At 41.1% G+C, this 17,656-nt stretch overlaps 1 protein-coding gene across 1 annotated transcript in view; it reads right to left on the bottom strand.

Annotated features, from left to right (window-relative positions):
• Nucleotides 1-1,040: 1,040 nt before the first annotated feature.
• The window catches only part of Spmip4 (sperm microtubule inner protein 4), a 28,014-nt gene continuing 11,398 nt past the window's right edge, over nt 1,041-17,656 (bottom strand). Inside the window, exons 5-10 of the mRNA XM_021631083.2 lie at nt 15,849-15,878; nt 11,762-11,943; nt 11,374-11,462; nt 5,559-5,733; nt 5,178-5,269; nt 1,041-2,267 (exon numbers count right to left, since the gene is read on the bottom strand). Coding sequence (XP_021486758.1) covers nt 1,452-2,267; nt 5,178-5,269; nt 5,559-5,733; nt 11,374-11,462; nt 11,762-11,943; nt 15,849-15,878 — 1,384 coding nt within the window. The 3' untranslated portion in view covers nt 1,041-1,451. The remainder of the gene's footprint in view (nt 2,268-5,177; nt 5,270-5,558; nt 5,734-11,373; nt 11,463-11,761; nt 11,944-15,848; nt 15,879-17,656) is intronic.

Below are 17,656 nucleotides of genomic sequence, written 5' to 3'. Positions count from 1 at the left end.
TCAAAACATGTAACATTTTGTGTGAACCAGTGAGTTTTACTGGCATTATTTATAAGAATGTAGGTGAGGGTTTATTTGCAGGAACAGAAATGACTCAGGCGGCTGCATCACAGCTTGTCCCAGCATGGGTTGACAGTTCACAAAAGCTGGGACCTTGGGGCTCAGTGCCCACCTTGAGGTAGCTCATCATGCTAAGGCTCTTTCAGGCAGCTCAAGTGGCTTGCACCCTTCTAGGCAGCTCAGTGGATCTCTTTCTGTGGAGCTTGGCTGATCTGTTTTCTGTGAGCAGCTGGTCTTGTCTAAGCCTCCTCTAAGCAACTCAGCTATCCCAAACCCTAACTTTGTCATGTTGTTAACTTAATGGTAAATTACTTTTATAATGAATCTCATGGGCCAGTGAGATGCTCAGTAGGTAAAACGGCTTGCCACATAAGCTTGATGCCTGAGCTGGAGCAGTAGAACCCGCAATGGAAGGAGAAGACTCATGAAGGTTCTCTGACCCCCACATTGGTGCTGTGATGGGCACACAAACGCACAGAGCATCAAAGAGAACTTTTAAAAACACACCTCTTGGCACACATATGTGTTGACTTCCATATGGCAGTTACCTACACATTAGGCAAACACTTCAAAGGTGACGGTGTTGGGCTTTGAAATAACTGACATCCAGCCACACTTTTTCTTGCCAAAATTGGAAGTCTAATAAATTGGATTGTCACAAAATAACTTTACATGTATAAAATAGCTGTTTTCTATCAGAAGGCTATGGGGAAGGAAACACGTCTACTGTGTACAGGCAGAACATTCAGGATTCCTCTTGCCCACTGACTTGTCGACAGAATTGAAGTTACACAGTTTGGAAAGCCACTCCACCCTCATTTAACTGGGGATTTGAATTCTACCTCCTCCCTTTTATTGTTTTTGTGACGGCGATTCTCCTGTAACTCACTATGTAGACCAGGATGGTCTTGAACTCAGAGATGAATTTTACCCTTTTTACCCATTATTTTGTGAAAACATTTACAGAAAGAGATTGTTGACATTCTAACTTTATTAAATCATGATACATTCTATAGTTATCTGTTAAATAACTTCAATATTTGAAATTTTCAATTTTGCATTTCCTGCAAAACGATGATGTAAATTTTGTCTGCACATTGATTTTCATGACTTTGGAAAACTTCAGAGTGTAATTTGAAGATGAGATTAAAGACTAATTTTTTCCATGATTTTGATATTCTGTTGACAGACTGTTAAATGTTTTAAGAAGTCAGGACATTATTTTGGTTCCTCTGACCAGATCCTAACCTTAATTCTTAAAAACACAACTTCATTAATGTCATTATGGCTTAGTACAGAGAAAGAATCCAGCCAAATGCAGGTCACTCTGTGACATACTTTTTTTTTTTTTTCCTGCAAGAGGCTGGGATTTGAAGGGCAGAGGGAAATTCTCAATTATAGAAATAATGGGCATTATGGCCGTAGAACTGATGTCTCATCCCAGAATGCATTTTATCCCTGAGGTCTTTTTGTTCTTCTCGGATGGAGCTATGCAAACGCTTGTGTGCCATGGACTTTGAAAATGATTTCCTAAGATCTAGCAGGTTGGTCTGAGGCTCAGACGCTTCAGCTCTAGAAATCCATCCCAAAATAGGTCTTCTTTCTTCACGGCTTTCCCTGTCCATGCCCACAAATTCTCGTTTACTTAAGAACCTGTCAATATTGAAATCTATATCGCTTTTGTTTTGTAGAATATTAGACTTACTGAGGCGAGCAGGGTTGTGACATCTTGTATATGGGTCACGGAAGGCGGATTTAAGTTGGTCATAGTTAATGTAATAATTTGACTTAGAGTAGGATACAGGTAAGGGTTTCAACGCCAGCTGTCTCCGGTACAAATCATCTGTCTTCTTAGTGTCTGTGATTTTTGGAAATGTTTTTAGGTCATAAAGACTATTCATATCTTTTGTTGGGTAAGAAGTAGGGAGTGGATAGGTAGATATCAAGCTTTGTTCTTCCTTAATCTTCTCTTCGATATCCTGTTTTTTATGGGTCCTCCCAGGCAGGAAGTTATCCTTCATTGCCAACATTTCTATAGAACTGGGTATGAATCTGTGGAATGCACACACGACTTTAGGGGTACAATCTGGACAGGAAGGTCGTCGTTGCTCCCCCATAGCCTCCAGAGGTCGTTGTTTCTGAAGGAGCCGCGCAATTCGACCTTCCAAAGGTCTGGCAGGTTTTAAGGCAGTATGGAATTTTTCTTGCTATACCAGTGGAATAAAAGGGAAAAAAAATCAACTGATTAATAAATGTAGCATTATAATGATATGGCTACACAGTAGGCCAGTTTCATACCCATTTTCACTATCTCAGTAAATAGGAAAGGACTGGAAGTATACACACTAAGATCTTTCAGTTTTTGTTTAAAGATAATTGAATTTGGGCCCATATAAATAATCTTTCTCTTTTACTGGCTTCAGGTAAAATTAGACATACACATATATGTTTTATTTGGCTATAGACAAGCTTTTCTGTGTGGGAATTCTTGGCTCTCAGAATTTCAAAGATACAAAAGGACTCACCGGACTACAACTTATGAAATCAAGAGTGCATTGACTCTACTGGGTAGTTGTTTAAATCGTCTAGGCAAGGCAAGAATTCTTAAGCCTACATTGACTCAGAATCACCTTCAGAGCTGGCAGAAAGTGGAGTTCTAACTTCAGTTTTAAGACTAGGACTTGTAAGGTCTACAATGGAGTTTCTGGGGGATAAATGGAAGCATGTGTAAGAGGGAACGAGCCCATGTGCTCTGAGCCATCCTCCCAACTCAGAAACGTGCATTTGAACAAGTGTCATAGGTGCTGCTGAGGCTGGTGGCATGCTAAGTGCGTTGAGAAGCACCGTTTGGGGTGCTCAGTCGAGGTCTGGTTACTAGTTTTAGGTCAGTGCACATGCCGAGCACATGCCACCAGGTGTGCCCACTGCCCTGTCTGTGTTTCCTCTTGAGATGCTTTGAAAGTGTGCAGTCATATTCAGGACACTATTCTGGAGCTGTGCCACTGAGGGAAGAAGAGGTGATATTAGGGCCTGGGTGGTGACATGTGTGCTCTATTGGAGCAGAGGCGTGAATGAGAGCTGCGTGCTTTTGTTTTGACAAATGTGCATTTACAATTTGTACAGTTTTAATGAATGTATACTTCACATTGAACAAAAAGCAAAAAAAAAACAAAAACAAAAAAACAAAATTCACTCTGATAAATAGTATGCACATCCACTCTTAAGGGATAAGTATAGTAAGGTCTGTGCTTTCCAATGTGTAACAATAATAAAAATACCAGTGGCTGCCTAGAGGGAATAGATTATGCCAACGACTAAGTGTTGATGGTAGAATCTAGCTGGTGAGTATACAGGTACTAAAGGAAAATTACTTCTGTATGCTTGAAATTTTATAATAATATGCTAAAGAAGATACCAAAAAGAAGTATATGCATGTTGATCAGGAAAGGTAACAATAGTGTGTGTGTGTGTGTGTGTGTGTGTGTGTGTGTTTGTGTTTTTGTTTGGGAGGGTAGTGATGTAGTTCAGTTGTGGAATACTTGCTTAGAATCTTGGGTTCAATCTGAAGTGCTTCATAAAACTAGGCATAGTGGCAAAAGCCTGTAACCCAAGCATTAGGGGAATAGACACCAGATTGGGAGTTTAGGTCATCCTTGGCTATATTGAAACTCTCAGGCCAGCCTGGGCTACATGATACCCCATGTTTAAAAAAAAAAAAAATGTTGATAAGATAGTAAGAGTAGCATGGACTTAATAAGGGCCTTTGGATGATCCTTTTTGACTATCCTAGTTGGAGGAATTTCCATAATGAATCATTCATTGTAATAACCTTTAGCTAATCAAGCTTTAGTAAATAAACTGTGAGGGAAAGAAAGACACCAGCTTTCTGATATGCTTTACTACATTTGCCATTAAAGAAAAGGATATCAGATTTTAGTAGTATTTGCTATGTAAGCAACAACTTTTATTTTATGTGCATTAGTGTAAAGGTGTCAGGTCCCTTGGAATTGGCATTATAGACAGCTGTGAGCTGCCATGTGGGTCATGGGAATTGAACCCTTGTCCTTTGGAAGAACAGACAGTGCACTTAACCACTGAGCCATCTCTCCAGCTTGCAACAGCTTTCAGTACATTCTTTTTTCTTCTGATGTATCATGGGCTGGCTTTGAAACTGATATGCAGCTGAGTATGACCTTCAGCTCATGAACCTATTGCCTCCACCTTTCAGGTGCTGGAATTATAATTACGTGCCACGATGCCTGGTTTATGAGGTGCCGAACAATCAAATCAGGATTCCGTGCATGCTAAGGTAGCACACTACCAACTGAATATCACCTCTAGCCCCAGTACTTGCATGTCATTCTTTAAAAGGTTCACAGGGATTTTTATCACCACTAGAACAGCCTTCCCTGGAGTGGCTGTGCATGTTGTGCACAGCCCAGTGTCAGAGCATATAACTAATCCAATAGAGAGAGTGCCCATGCAAGTACAGAATCAAAACAGTTAAGAGCCCTTTGGTGGCTTATAAAGCCCAATTTATGGAACCAATTCAGGTATTTGATTTGGCATTCTCTTCACAAATGCTGAAGCTAATATAAAATTTAAGTGTTCAGTGTGATCTAAAAATAATCCATGTTTTCATATGCTTATAGTTATATATATGTTTCCACAATGTATACCTTTGAAAAATTGTTTTCAAAAGTTATATTCATATAGAATACAATTTATGGCCTCAGTAAACCAACAAATGAATATTAGGTCATTTTGCATTCTTTATATAATTGATATAACAGATTATATATTTTATTACAGGGCTTGATAATTTCTCCCAAGTCACTAGTTAAGCTTTACTTTTCGTAAGCAAATTCTTTTATGAATTATTTTATCAATGGTAGCATGGTAGAAAACGTTTAAAAAATAGTACTATGAAGAGTTGTTTTTCCAAATGGTGATAAGGATCTCTAGATCAGTTCTAGTAAGTTCAGAATTATCTTTCAACTAGATTGTCATTTTGCTTGGGTGTCCACAATACTGAAGACAGAAAACATGGGAAGAGACAAGGCCTGGATGCTCCCCCCAAACACACACATAACTGAGAGTTGACTGCAGTCACTTACAGGTTGTGGGTCAAATCCTATTTGTCCAGCTAGATCTGCTACCTCCTTTTCACGGTAATCATCCAGTTCAAGTGGGCTCATGGGCCCTGGACCTTAATGAGAAAATTGTCTTATTATTTTGATAAATGAAGAATGGTACTTAAACTGCTTTGTAAACAGGAAAACCTACCCATTCTCTTTATCATAAATTATAAGCAATAAAATATAAACCAGCCTACCTCCCAAATGCCCATTTAACAGAGAAACTGAGCTTTCCCATTAATGTGGATTAGTATACAATGAGTAACATGAAAGGACATCAGAAAATGGAGGCTTGTGATAGATAGCATTTGTGAGTGTTCCTTTTTTATTCTCATTACTTGTGTTAGCGGGGACTCATACCTGTAAAATCATGATTGTATGAAGTGATCCAGTGGGACCTCTCAAGGTTTCTTTGTATATTGGCTTCTTTTGCAGACTCTACAGTATCCCATGGGCTCACAGATGGGTTAGGAGCAAAGGTTTTAGGAGGTTTGGGGTAGAATATTGGCCTGTTTTTTTCAGTACATTTAGGAAACTAGAATATGAACATAAAGATTGCTGTTACTAATGGTATCTGCCCGAATGAGGGCTGGCTCACTCTCCCAGAAGGTAAGCGGTTGAGATAATTTCTTCAATAATTACTATATTCAAGCCAGGCATGGTAGTTGTAACTACAACCACATTTTATCAAGGAGATGTTCACATCTCTTCTCACATTCTCTGAGAACTTAGGTTGGAGTTTGTCCCTGGATACTCTTCTTCTAGTGCAATTTCATTAGCCATCCCGAGGGTTCTGTGAACCGCTGGCTGACTTTAGTCAAAGAGACTACTTCTTTGTCTTCTGTCCCTGAAAGTGAACTGCACGATGTTGGCCACAGCTGACAAAGGCTTAAGTCACTCACATTAAAATATAATGGTCATTCTTCATCTAGAACTGTAGTGTTATTTCGTATTCTCTAGAGAGCTGTGCATGTAAACATGGCTGGATGCATCTTAGTGTGGCTCTAACCGTTCAGTCAGTGCCTGGATGTACACAACTGGGGCAGAAAAGAAGGATCATCAGAGGCGAACATGTTCCAGGAGCACACTGGCTAGTGCAAGAGGGTAGGGGGAAGAGACCACAGACAGCTGTTTTTAAAAAGGTTACGACAAAACTACTTTGGAAGTTCCCTGAGGGAAGAGATTGATTCTAGTTGAATGGAGAAGTGAGGCCAGAGGCAGGGTGGGAAGGAGGGAGATGAGAGGGTACATGTTATGCTATGCCACAGCAACTAGGCAGAGATACAGAGACAAAGGGCTACAGAAGCAGACGTGGGGTGGAGGTGGGCAGTACATAACATTATGCCACTTGTTGCCTGCATGCCAAGACCACTGTTAATGTTTGCAGGGCCTGGGGTTTGAAGTATAAATGGAAACCTACCATGTGTCTAAACAGTTTAGCTGAAATTAACAAACTGGTATGTACTTTGACATGCCAGTTAGCAACCTGGAAAGACAGTTCCAAATTCAGACTTCTCAGTCTCTTTCAAGTTTATACTGCCAGATGCTGCACTTAGTCTCAGGGGGCTCTCTTCTACCTCCCATCACCCCCATTCTGGCTGGTAGCCGTCTCACTACCCCACTAGCCTAGAGCTGTAGACTGGCTGGGGATGTAGTAACCCTCAAGGATGGATACAAAGAAGAGTCTCTAGACTGGTGTGGGGTGGGAGACGGGAACACGTGCTGTACATGGATCCAGCCTCTTACTCCGTAAGTCCCGGCCCCACGGGGAGGAGCACAGTAAGAAGGGCAGGGGATAGCCATGAAAAGTTTCTAGGCCCAGGGGTGATACTGCTACTAGAATTCTTGTAATGTTGAGGCAGCTCCCATTTTAGGGAAGTAGAGAACTCATGTAAAAAAAAAAAAGACACGAGTCTGTGTCAAGAAATATTAGAGCTACCTCTATATGTTTGCTAATCTATGGCTTGCTTACTTAAGGGTAGAGAAAGCTCCTTTAAAAAGATTTATTATTAAATTTTATTTGCATATACAATATGTATGTGTACTTGTGAGTTTATGCAGGAGCCCACGGAAGCCAGAAAAGGGTGTTAGATCACCTGGAACTGAAGTTACAGGCAGTTGTGGATAGTGGGAAATAAACCCGAGTGCTCAGCAAGAACAGCAAATGCTTTTAACCAGTGAGCCATCTTGTCCAGCCCCCCAGAAGCCCCCTTTGTTTCCTTCTTTTTCATTATTTGCAGAGCTAGCTTATTTGAAAAAATAAGGGCCTTCTTCAGATACTGTTCTAGGAGGCGTGGCTAATTTATTTTATACTGAGTGATCACTTGCTGAGATGCAGTCTAGGACACAGAAATTAAATATGAAATGCAAGATTTAGTGTTGTCTATGGTGTCTTGGCAAGGGTTTTAATAACCAGGAAACATTCGAGTGGGGCCTCTGTTAACGTGGAAAAGTGAGCTCCCTTTCAAACAGAAGCCAAGGCTCTGTCCAGATGCTTAGGTTTAAGGAAATCTGTTTTGTAATGAACATTAAATTAATAAATAGACTTGGAGAGTCTCTGAAAATTGTTAATTAAGTTCAAAGTTTAAATTAAGTTCAAAGTGAGCTGGGCACAGCAGTGTACACCTGTAATCCCAGCACTCAGGGAGGCAGAGGCAGGCAGATCTCAGTGAGTTCCAGGCCAGCCTGGTCTACAAAGTGAGGCCAGGACAACCAAGGCTACACAGAGAAACCCTGTCTTGAAAAACAGCAAACAACAACCACCAAAAACCGAAAAAGCAAAGTTAGGGAAGTGTATGGCGCATCCTTCTGGGATTAGATCTCATTTTACTCAGAAGATGATTACAAAGTACATTTCGTCCTAAAGACGCAATGCTAAGTGCACTCTGTTATTGAGAAAGCAAGAGCAAGGGGATTTAGGCTTGTCAGCAAATAGTGACATAAGCAGCCCAGAATAAACAAATGTTAAAACTTGCTTGTTTACCAAAGGAATGTATGTCTGGCTTAGTAATGGCTGGAAGTGGCCAGACAGGAGATCTCAGAAGGAAGAAAGTAGGGGCACAAGAAGACCTGTGTTTTAGGGTTTAATTGCTATGAGGAGACACCGTGACCAAGGCATCTCTCAGAAAGTAAATAGTTTAACTGGGGCTGGCCTACAGTTTCAGAGGTCTAGTCCATTATCATGGTGGGAAGCATGGCAGCTTGCATAGTGCTGAAGGAGCTGGGAGTTGTACATATTGATCCACAGGCAGCAGGAACGGCTGTGTGTCACACTGTGCATAGCATGAGCATAAAAGCCTGCCTCCAAGCCTGACTCCACAGTGACACACTTCCTCCAACAAGGCCACACCTCCTAATAGTGTCTCTCCTTATAGGCCATGCACTCAAACATATGAGTCTCTGGGGGCCATTCCTATTCAAACCACCACAAGACAACCTGGTTAGAGCAGCAAGTACTTGGTAACAACTCAGTTGAGAAAAGAGTCAGATCAAACACAGGGATACTGTGGGCTTTCGGTGGGTATGAGGTACCCAGAGCTCTGCAGTTCTGATCGCATAAGCTTCAAACGTATCAGGGAGGATGAGGATAAGATGATAATATTTAAAATATTGTGTTAAGGACTAAGCCCTAGGCCAGCGAGATGGCTCAGCAAGCAAAGGTGTCTGCCATGAAGCCTGACAGCCCTAGTGTCATCTCAGAATCCTTGCAAGGAGGGGAGGATGACACCTGGAGGTTGTTCTCTGAGTGCACAAGCGTATCTACACACCACCACTGCCAGGCGCACGCCTCTAATCCCAGCACTGGGAGGCAGACAGGTGGAGCTCTGAGTTTGAGGCCAGCCTGGCTTACAGGTAAGTTCCAGGACAAACAGGGCATTTTTTTGGTTTATTTCGAAAAACAAAACAAATCAAAAAAGACTAGTTAGACCACAAAAGTGAGATTAAACACTGGGGACATGAAAAAGAACAAACCCAGTAGAAAATACTGTCGGAAGCACTGTATATGAGAGACTGGGATGCAGTTAGGCTGGTGGTGTGAATGCCTAGCATGACTAGCACCCTGGGGTCCATCCCCAGTGCTGAATACAACCAGTGTGGTGGCACATACCTGCAATCCTAGCACTTGGGAGGGAGGGAGGAGGATCAGAAGTTTGAGGTCATTCTTGGCTACATGCCAAATACAGTGCCAATCTGGGCTACATAAGGTCCTGTTACAATGAACAACACCCCTTCCAACCATGGTGGAAGATAAAATACCACATACTCTGTTCTCAAAGGAGTTCTAATCAGTTGACAGGCTGTGGATTGGTGTGGAGAGTTACTGGCTATGGAATATGGGAGGTGTTAGCAGAAAAAAAATGTCCCTGCTGGACTGACAATAATGTCTTATCCAGTGTTTTCCAGTTTTTATATTATTCCCCAAATTTTTCATATTTGCAGGCCAGCTTTACAGATAAGTTAATCAGAGCTCAAAAGGAGACTATGCCTCCCATATCACTGAGACAGCAGATGCCCACAAAGGACAGCTACTAACTAGAACAAAGGCCTCCTGACTTAGATCCCAACAATGTTTCAATAGAAATGAATTGTTGAGTGAAACCCTGGAAAATGAGCAAATTTTAGGCAGGCAAAAAGGCCCTGGAAGAGAGCGTCCCATGGCAGGAATCTACTCAGGAAAAGTGGATGAGGGAAAGAAGTAAGGTGGTTTCCAGAGGGCCTTCCTAACTCACTACATCATTGGACTTTATTTCCACTTGGGCAAAGAGGAACCCAAAAAGGAGTAACATGGTGAGAGCACATGGTAGAGACGCTGACTCCCAGGACATGAAATAATGGGGTTGTCGCCAGAATAACCTTTCCTGTTTCTGTTGCTTAGGTAACAGATTTTGCCTAAAGGAATTAGAGACCTGTGATGTTTTTATTTATCTGCAAGACTTTTAAAAATGATAGTTTATTTATTAAAAGGTATATAATTATAAAAATATATATAAACAGAGATGCTGTTAAAATGATTGTTCTTTTAGACATACCACAAAACAAACAGGAATTTTTTACTCTGTGGACAGCTGTGTGGCCTGCCACACTGGTTTCCAGGGAAAGCTCAGATGTTTCCAACCTTCCATTACTAACTGCTTACCTAGTTCACAAATTCTTGGTTGCAAGGAGCTACTGTATGGAAGAACCTGACACTGCCCTTAGAAGCCACTTGGCCGATAAGTGCTAGCCATTATTATTTTTCAATGCCTAGATATGCTCCCGGTGATTGACAGGTTCTCCTTTTTCATCCATGCGGAGTACAGGTGAAGAACAGAGAAAAGCCTCACAAGCCTGAACTCTGTAATCACTGCATGGTCACAGTCTCAGTGTCCCCATCTACAAAATGGGTTTGGTGGTAATTTTATAAAATCACTGTAAGAATTAAATGCTGTATCTCAAATTGGTTTGTACGCAGCAATTTAAAATACCATGTTTTCTTTTAGACTTTGATACAAATGCATTAATAATGACTAGAATGAAAACAGCTTATGAATCCTTTAAAAACCTCTCATTATTTTATGCATAGGTGGAATTATGTAAAGTACTTAATATATTATGAACCATAAGGGTGGAGTTAGAGGATACAAAGTCTGAGAAATGCAGTCCTTCCCCAATGTAGTTTCAAGGACACACACCTGCTTTTGTCTGACTACTCTTGAAATGCCCCATACTTTTCATCAGTAAATGAAATCAGCTAATAAAATTAAAAGTGTTCAAGTTAAAATTGCCCTTTTCATTTAGATATAAGCAGTCCACCATGTGAACTTTTATGTGTTTGATGTATGTACTGTGTAGGTGCGTAGGGGGGGATGGGCATGTGTATGGGAGGGTGTGTGTGTGTGCATCCTTGTGGAGACAAGAGATCAACACTGGGTGTCTTCCTTTCTCGTTATCCATGTTATAATCTTAGAACGAGGCCTGATTAAATTTGGAGCTCAGTGATTCGGTAGACTGGTCAGGTTCACCCTGCATCCCAGCTTTTTGTGTAGGTACTGGAGATCAGAACTCAGGTCTCATGCTCTCACAGCAAGTAGTTTACCCACTGAGCCATTACCCTAGTCTCATCTTGTGCATTTTAAGTGTCTTAGGTAAAATTATATTAATTTTCCCTTAAACACACATTTTGAATGATACTTACATCATAATATACACCCTGACCTGGCCAACACAATGCTTTTCTCTTTGACTCCATGGGAATATCATGCAGTTCATATCTGTAGGGGTTACCTGAAAATTGAAGCGAAAGTAATTATTCTGAAGAGATCAGAGCTGCATTTTAGTTAACCACATCTCTGGGTGTGCTAAGACATGAGGCCAGGTGAGAGGTCTGTTTCTCCAGAGGCCGTGCTGGAAGTGCAGTATGTCTGCAGAGTCTGTGTCTGCAGCAGACTGCAGCGAAGTTATCTTTTTTAACCCACTGTGACAGGCCACTCCATCTGCTGCTCTCCTTGCCTGCTTTGATCTTACTACGGGATTCATAACAATGATAAGACAACATACAGTTTTGATTTCAAGTCACATTCTACCTCTTGTCTTCAAAACCATTGTGTCGTAGGCCTTGCTAGGTACGGTAGGAGGAAAAGGCTGCTGGCTGCGAGCTTTAACACCAGTGTAGAGGTCCTTAGGTGAGGTGAAGGTCGGAAACATGGCACCACGGCTTGTGTGTGTATGGTAGGGATGTTCAATTGGATACGATGAGCAGATTTCTCTAGGATTTAACAAGCAAATAAAAACAGAGAAGTACAATTAAAAAAATCAAATATTTACTGGGCTCCATTGCTGTGGTGGATGCTGTTCCCTGTGGAGATGGTCCAGACCACATTCCTCTATTCACAGAGCTAGCATTCTGTAGAAGCTACCATAAACAATGAAGTCTTAATTTTGCTAGACAAATCAAAACTAACTTAATCTGAAAAATAATCATACCTAATTATTAGTGAGTATTTCCTAAATTGCTAATATAAAGCACACAGTGTATTAATTAGTCTTACAATTTGTAGGAAATATAGGAAGAATTTTTTGTTTCTTTTAACTTCCACTTCATATTTTCTTTTAAATTTATATGTGCATTGGTGTTTTGGCTACCTGCTTGTCTCTGTGAGGTTGTTAGATTCCCTGGAACTGAAATTATAGACAATTGTGAGCTGCCATAGGAGTTCTGGGAATTGAACCTGGGTCCTTTGGAAGATCAGCCAGTGCTCTTAACTGCTGAGCCATCTTTCCAGCCCCACAACTTCATGTTTTAAGAAGATATATATATATATCTAAATCTTGAGGAAGCACTATTTGTAATTGTCGGAGAAAGCACCAGATCAATTTCCAAGTCTGGTTGTACAAGTTTACATTCCCACCAGCAATTGAGGAGGGTTCCCCTTTTTCCACATCCTCTCCAGCATGTATTGTCACTTTAGTTTTTGATCTTAGCCATTCTGATGGGTGTAAAGTGAAACCTCAGGGTTGCTTTGATTTGCATTTCCCTGATGACTGAAGTTGAGCACTAAGTGTTTCTCTGCCATTCGATAGGCATATGTCCAAAATATGCTCAAGTACACAACAAGGACATTTGCTCAACCATGTTCATAGCAGCTTTATTTGTAATAGCCAGAATCTGGAAACAACCCAGTTGTCCCTTAACTGAGGAATGGCTACAGGAATTGTCGTATGTTTACACAATGGAATACTACTCAGTAATTAAAAACAAATCATGAAATTTTCAGGCAAATGGTGGAAACTAGAAAGATCATCCTGAGTGAGGTATCCCAGAAACAGAAAGACACACATGGTATACACTCACTTATAAGTGGATATTAGACATAATATAGGATAAACATACTAAAATCTGTACATCTAAAGAAGCTAAGCAAGGAGGACGACCCTGGGTAAAATGATCAATCGTCATTCAGAAAGGCAAACAGGACAGACTTTGGAAGAGGGAGAAAACAGGGAATAGGATAGAAGCCTACCACAGAGGGCCTCTGAAAGACTCTACCTAGCAGGATATCAAAGCAGATGCTGAGAATCATAGCCAAACTTTGGGCAGAGTGCAGGGAATCTTATGAAAGAAGGGGGAGATAGAAAGACCTAGAGGGGACAGGCATTCCACAAGGAGAGTAACAGAACCCAAAAATCTGGACACAGGGGTCTTTTCTGAGACTGATACTCCATCCAAGGACCATGCATGGAGATAACCTAGAACCCCTGCACAAATGTAGCCCATGGCAAGCTCAGTCCCCAAGTGGGTTCCCTAGTAAGGGGAACAGGGGCCATCTCTGACATGAACTCAGTGGCTGGCTCTTAGACCACCTCCCCCTGGGGGGGCGGGGAGTAGCCTTACCAGGCCACAGAGGAAGATGATGCAGGTAGTCCTGATGAGACCTGATAGGCTAGGGTTAGAGGGAAGGGGAGGAGGACCTCCCCTATCAGTGGGCTTGGGGAGGGAGGGGGCTACAACTGTGATACAAAGTGAATAAACTGTAATTAATAAAAAAAAAAAGTTAAACACACACAATCATTTTGAGCATCTGGCCCAGTAACCCAACATCTTGGACAGGACTTCCAACCCAAGCCGCTTGTTTCTTTGAGAGGTCAACAGAACACAGACACACACAGACATAGCAAGTTATTTAGATATTAAAACAAAAAAATAGCACAGAGAAGGAAAAGTTATAAAAGATCTAATTTTACTATTGCTCGGAGAACTGCCACAGACTAAGGGACAGTGTAGGTGCTGTACAAATAAGAAATTTCAGATGGAGAGGTCCGCAGACCAGAGAACAGTGTTTAATTAGAATGCAAGAAAACAAGACAGCTGTTACAGGTTTAATTGTTTCCTCGAAAGCTCTGCGTTGACATCCTATCCCCAAGGGCCTTATATTGTAAACTAATTTAGAAATAGGGTCAGTGTATGTGTGATTAGGCATGAGGAGGTCATACTGAAGTGGGGTGGGGCCCTAATGTGAAGGCTGTGTGTTTAAAAGAAAGTTAAACTTGGACACCCAGAAGCATGCACTGAGAACACCAGGTGAGGTCAGAACTGAGAGGTCACATCTATAGGCCAAGACTCTCAGCAGACTCGGGCTAGCCAAGGGCAGGTTCCCTCACAGCTCTTAGAAGGAACCAAGCCTGCCTACACCACAGTGCTGTATTTCTAGCCTGCCACTTAGAAGCTCAGACTCAAGAAAGATGAATGTAACCTAGCAAAAAGGGCTTCCCTTTCGTACCCTGTGTGAAGTGCTTTAAAAATCCCCAAACAAGAATTCTTCAAAGATTGCCTTTTAATACCCCTCTCCCACAACCTTGACATAGATTCTGACTGCCTTTTGAGAGTAGCTATTCACCAAGGCTGAAACACAGTTTTAAAACCTAACGTTTCCAGTGAGGTGTGGGAGAACGTCGGTCTAGCAGCAGCTGCTGCTCAGATCTGGTTACTTAGGCCAGTCTCTAATAAGAGGAGCTCTGTATGTTGAGGTTCCGGCTGCTTCTAGGAGGAGGCAGGAAACGAACAGGCTGACCCAGCAATGTCCTACAGCGCCAGAAGGCGAGTAAAAACAGTAAAACCTTTCCATAGCCCCACTACAGTGTGGGAAATGTTAATACAGGAACAGGTTCAAAGAACAGCTTTCGGCCAGTTTGAAACAAACAAAAAAAAAGTGGCACTGGATTACTTCCTGAGTTCCTAAACCAAAATAAACCAAAATGGGTGATTAAAAAAAAAAAAACAAAAACACCAAAACCAAACCAAACCAAAACAACAACAAAACCCACACAAAAGAGTATGTAAAACTCCCATGCAAAATAACAGAACAAAAAATTTTGACAGAGATTAATGTAGCTCAGGCTGACCCCAAACTCAACATATAGCTGAGGATGACCTAAAACTCATGATTCTCCTGCCTCTGCCTCCAAAGTGCTGGGCTTACAGGAATATGCTGGGAATCAAACCCAGGACCTGGTGCATACTAGGCAAGTTCTACCATCCTAGCTACATCCCAGCCCTAAATAATTTATAAAAGTGTTTTGCCCTTAAAAGGTAGCTGGGATTGCCAGCATGCACCACAACGCCCGGCTTCACCCTCAAAACTATTAAGATTATCAAAACAAGTAAAGTCAAAGGAGCTGACCCAGCCAAGAGGCACCCAAAGGAGCTGACCCAGCCAAGAGGCACCCAAAGGAGCTGACCCAGCCAAGAGGCACCTGGATTAAATGCAATATGGTGTCGTAGGTGCAATCCTAGTGCAGAAAAAGTCAGCATCAAATGTGATTAGACCTGAAGTGTGGACTCATTAACGGCAGTGCACCGTCCCTGGCTCATCTGCTATGAAAAGCATTCTGCATAAAAGCTAAGAGACAGCAGGGAGAGGAGGGGTACATGAGGAAGTCTGTTTTTAACACATAATACATTTATAAGCCTAAAGCTATGCTAAAATAAGATTGTATTTTAAGAGACTGACTGGATAAAAGTGAAGAGAAATAAAATATCAGTGCCTTGGGCTTGTCCCAATAGCTAAAATGTTCGAGAAATGTTTCACCTGTGTTCATACCCATCTAAGTCATAAGCAGTCCATCATTTTTTTTTAAGTATAAAAGGGAGGAAAATATAAAGTATATGCTTACCCCACTGTTGAATTAGGTGGTTTGGGTAACCTAGAATAGAAATAGGAAAAAAGTACCAATTTAAGTGGGGCTTTTAAGGGCCTGAATTCCTATTAGGAACTTAAGAATATTAAGCTATATTCTGTGTTTAAACTATTTTGACATGTAGGCATATTTTTACTGCCTTACACAATGATAAAACACAGGCATGGTATTTTCATATCTTAATTGCCCTATATATCGATTTTCCCACTGATTTCAACTTAGTCCTGGTTACCAAACCTTTTGCATTTTTTATTTGCAGGGAAGGTTCAGGGGCTACAAGTTCCTGTTCTTACTTCCTCGGTCATAATCAGCCAGAGCACCCTGAGAACCTGACATCATGTGTGATGCAATTACGTGTCCTAAAGTGACCTGTGTGGCCTGGCTGGGAGGATATATAAATATTGGGTATGCTGTGTCCCTTTGCCCATGACTGCTGCTCTCTCATGACAGTGGATATTGCACAGTCCCCAGAGGGTAGAGTACGGAATCAGCCAAGTTCCCAGAGACCTGGATTTTCTGAACCAGTCCATTTTGCTGTGGTGTACTTCGTGACTACTCTGAACCCACAGGCCAGGAGTGAATACCGTGGTCCTGGAAACAAGCCTCTGCAGAGGGAAAGTTATCCGCTGAGTGGTGACCTCAGCAATTGCTTTCAGCTTATGTCATAAGCCTCTCACAGATGTTAGGTGTAGAAAATAATCAGAATGTTATCATTTCACAACCAAATAAGTCAGAAGATTTTACTACACTGCTAATTGCTTTAGATATCCTTCATGCTGGATATATTCACAAGAAAGCAGCAAGCCATAGAGCTGTACTATTCTATAGTGTATTATAACTGCACAGTTCACATGAGCCATAACACTTTTTATCTTTATTTGTATTCCGTGGGTGTGAGCTGAAAAAAGAAATCATTTCCTGTCTTCCAGCTATGTTACTGAGGCAGAAATATGGGAGTGCAGGAAGTGATGAATATGTGAATCCAAAGGATTTAGTGTTGCTAGGATGACTACTATATATTTATATATAAATAAAATGAGTTGGCATCTGAAATTGTTCTTATGTGACAATGTTTGCTATGACAGTTCATGACTAAAATGGACTTGAATCAAAATGAAAAAAAATTAGATGAACTATTTCTTTAAAAAATTAAAAATTTAAAAAGATACAAACTAACAGATGTTCAGACATCTGTCCATTAATTCTACCATGTTTGAATTGAGTTAATGAAACCCAATTGTGTACAACTTGGACAAACAAATTTTGGCTCCCTCTAGTGGCTGAGTCTTATATTACATTAGCTTTTTAGCCCAAATCTTAAGGGTTCAGTGTTACTTCAGTGCTTCTGTAATTGCTGTATGTTCATTGTACATAGAAACTCGGTTCAATATGGAGATGGCATCTATTTTTATTTGAAAATAAACCCATGCCTTTTCAGTATACATAAGAAGTCACTTCAAAACAACAATTTAATATGATGGGCTATAGTACCTTAAATCGAAGGTAAGGTAACAACACCCACAAAGAGAGAGTAAGAGTAGGTGATCATAATAGCTCTGTCCTCATAAATTCCAATTCCAATTTTGTTGAGGAGCCTTGGCATTTTCAGTGACTCTTGGGGAACATCTTACTAGCCAAGAGGAGAGAGGCAGGGATGTGATCCAATAGGCGCTTTGGTCCTTAGTTTGCACGGGCTTGTTTAAAGACTACAGAATCTGTCTGGTCCATTTGTTTCCATTTGTTTATAGCTCATTTCTTGTGTTAGTGATTTTTACTATGAAGGA

This window comes from Meriones unguiculatus, chromosome 3, assembly GCF_030254825.1.
Source record: "Meriones unguiculatus strain TT.TT164.6M chromosome 3, Bangor_MerUng_6.1, whole genome shotgun sequence".
In the NCBI taxonomy this organism is placed as follows: domain Eukaryota; kingdom Metazoa; phylum Chordata; class Mammalia; order Rodentia; family Muridae; genus Meriones; species Meriones unguiculatus.
The sequence above is the reverse complement of the archived record's forward strand: the minus strand, read 5'-3'. Positions and strand labels throughout refer to the sequence as shown.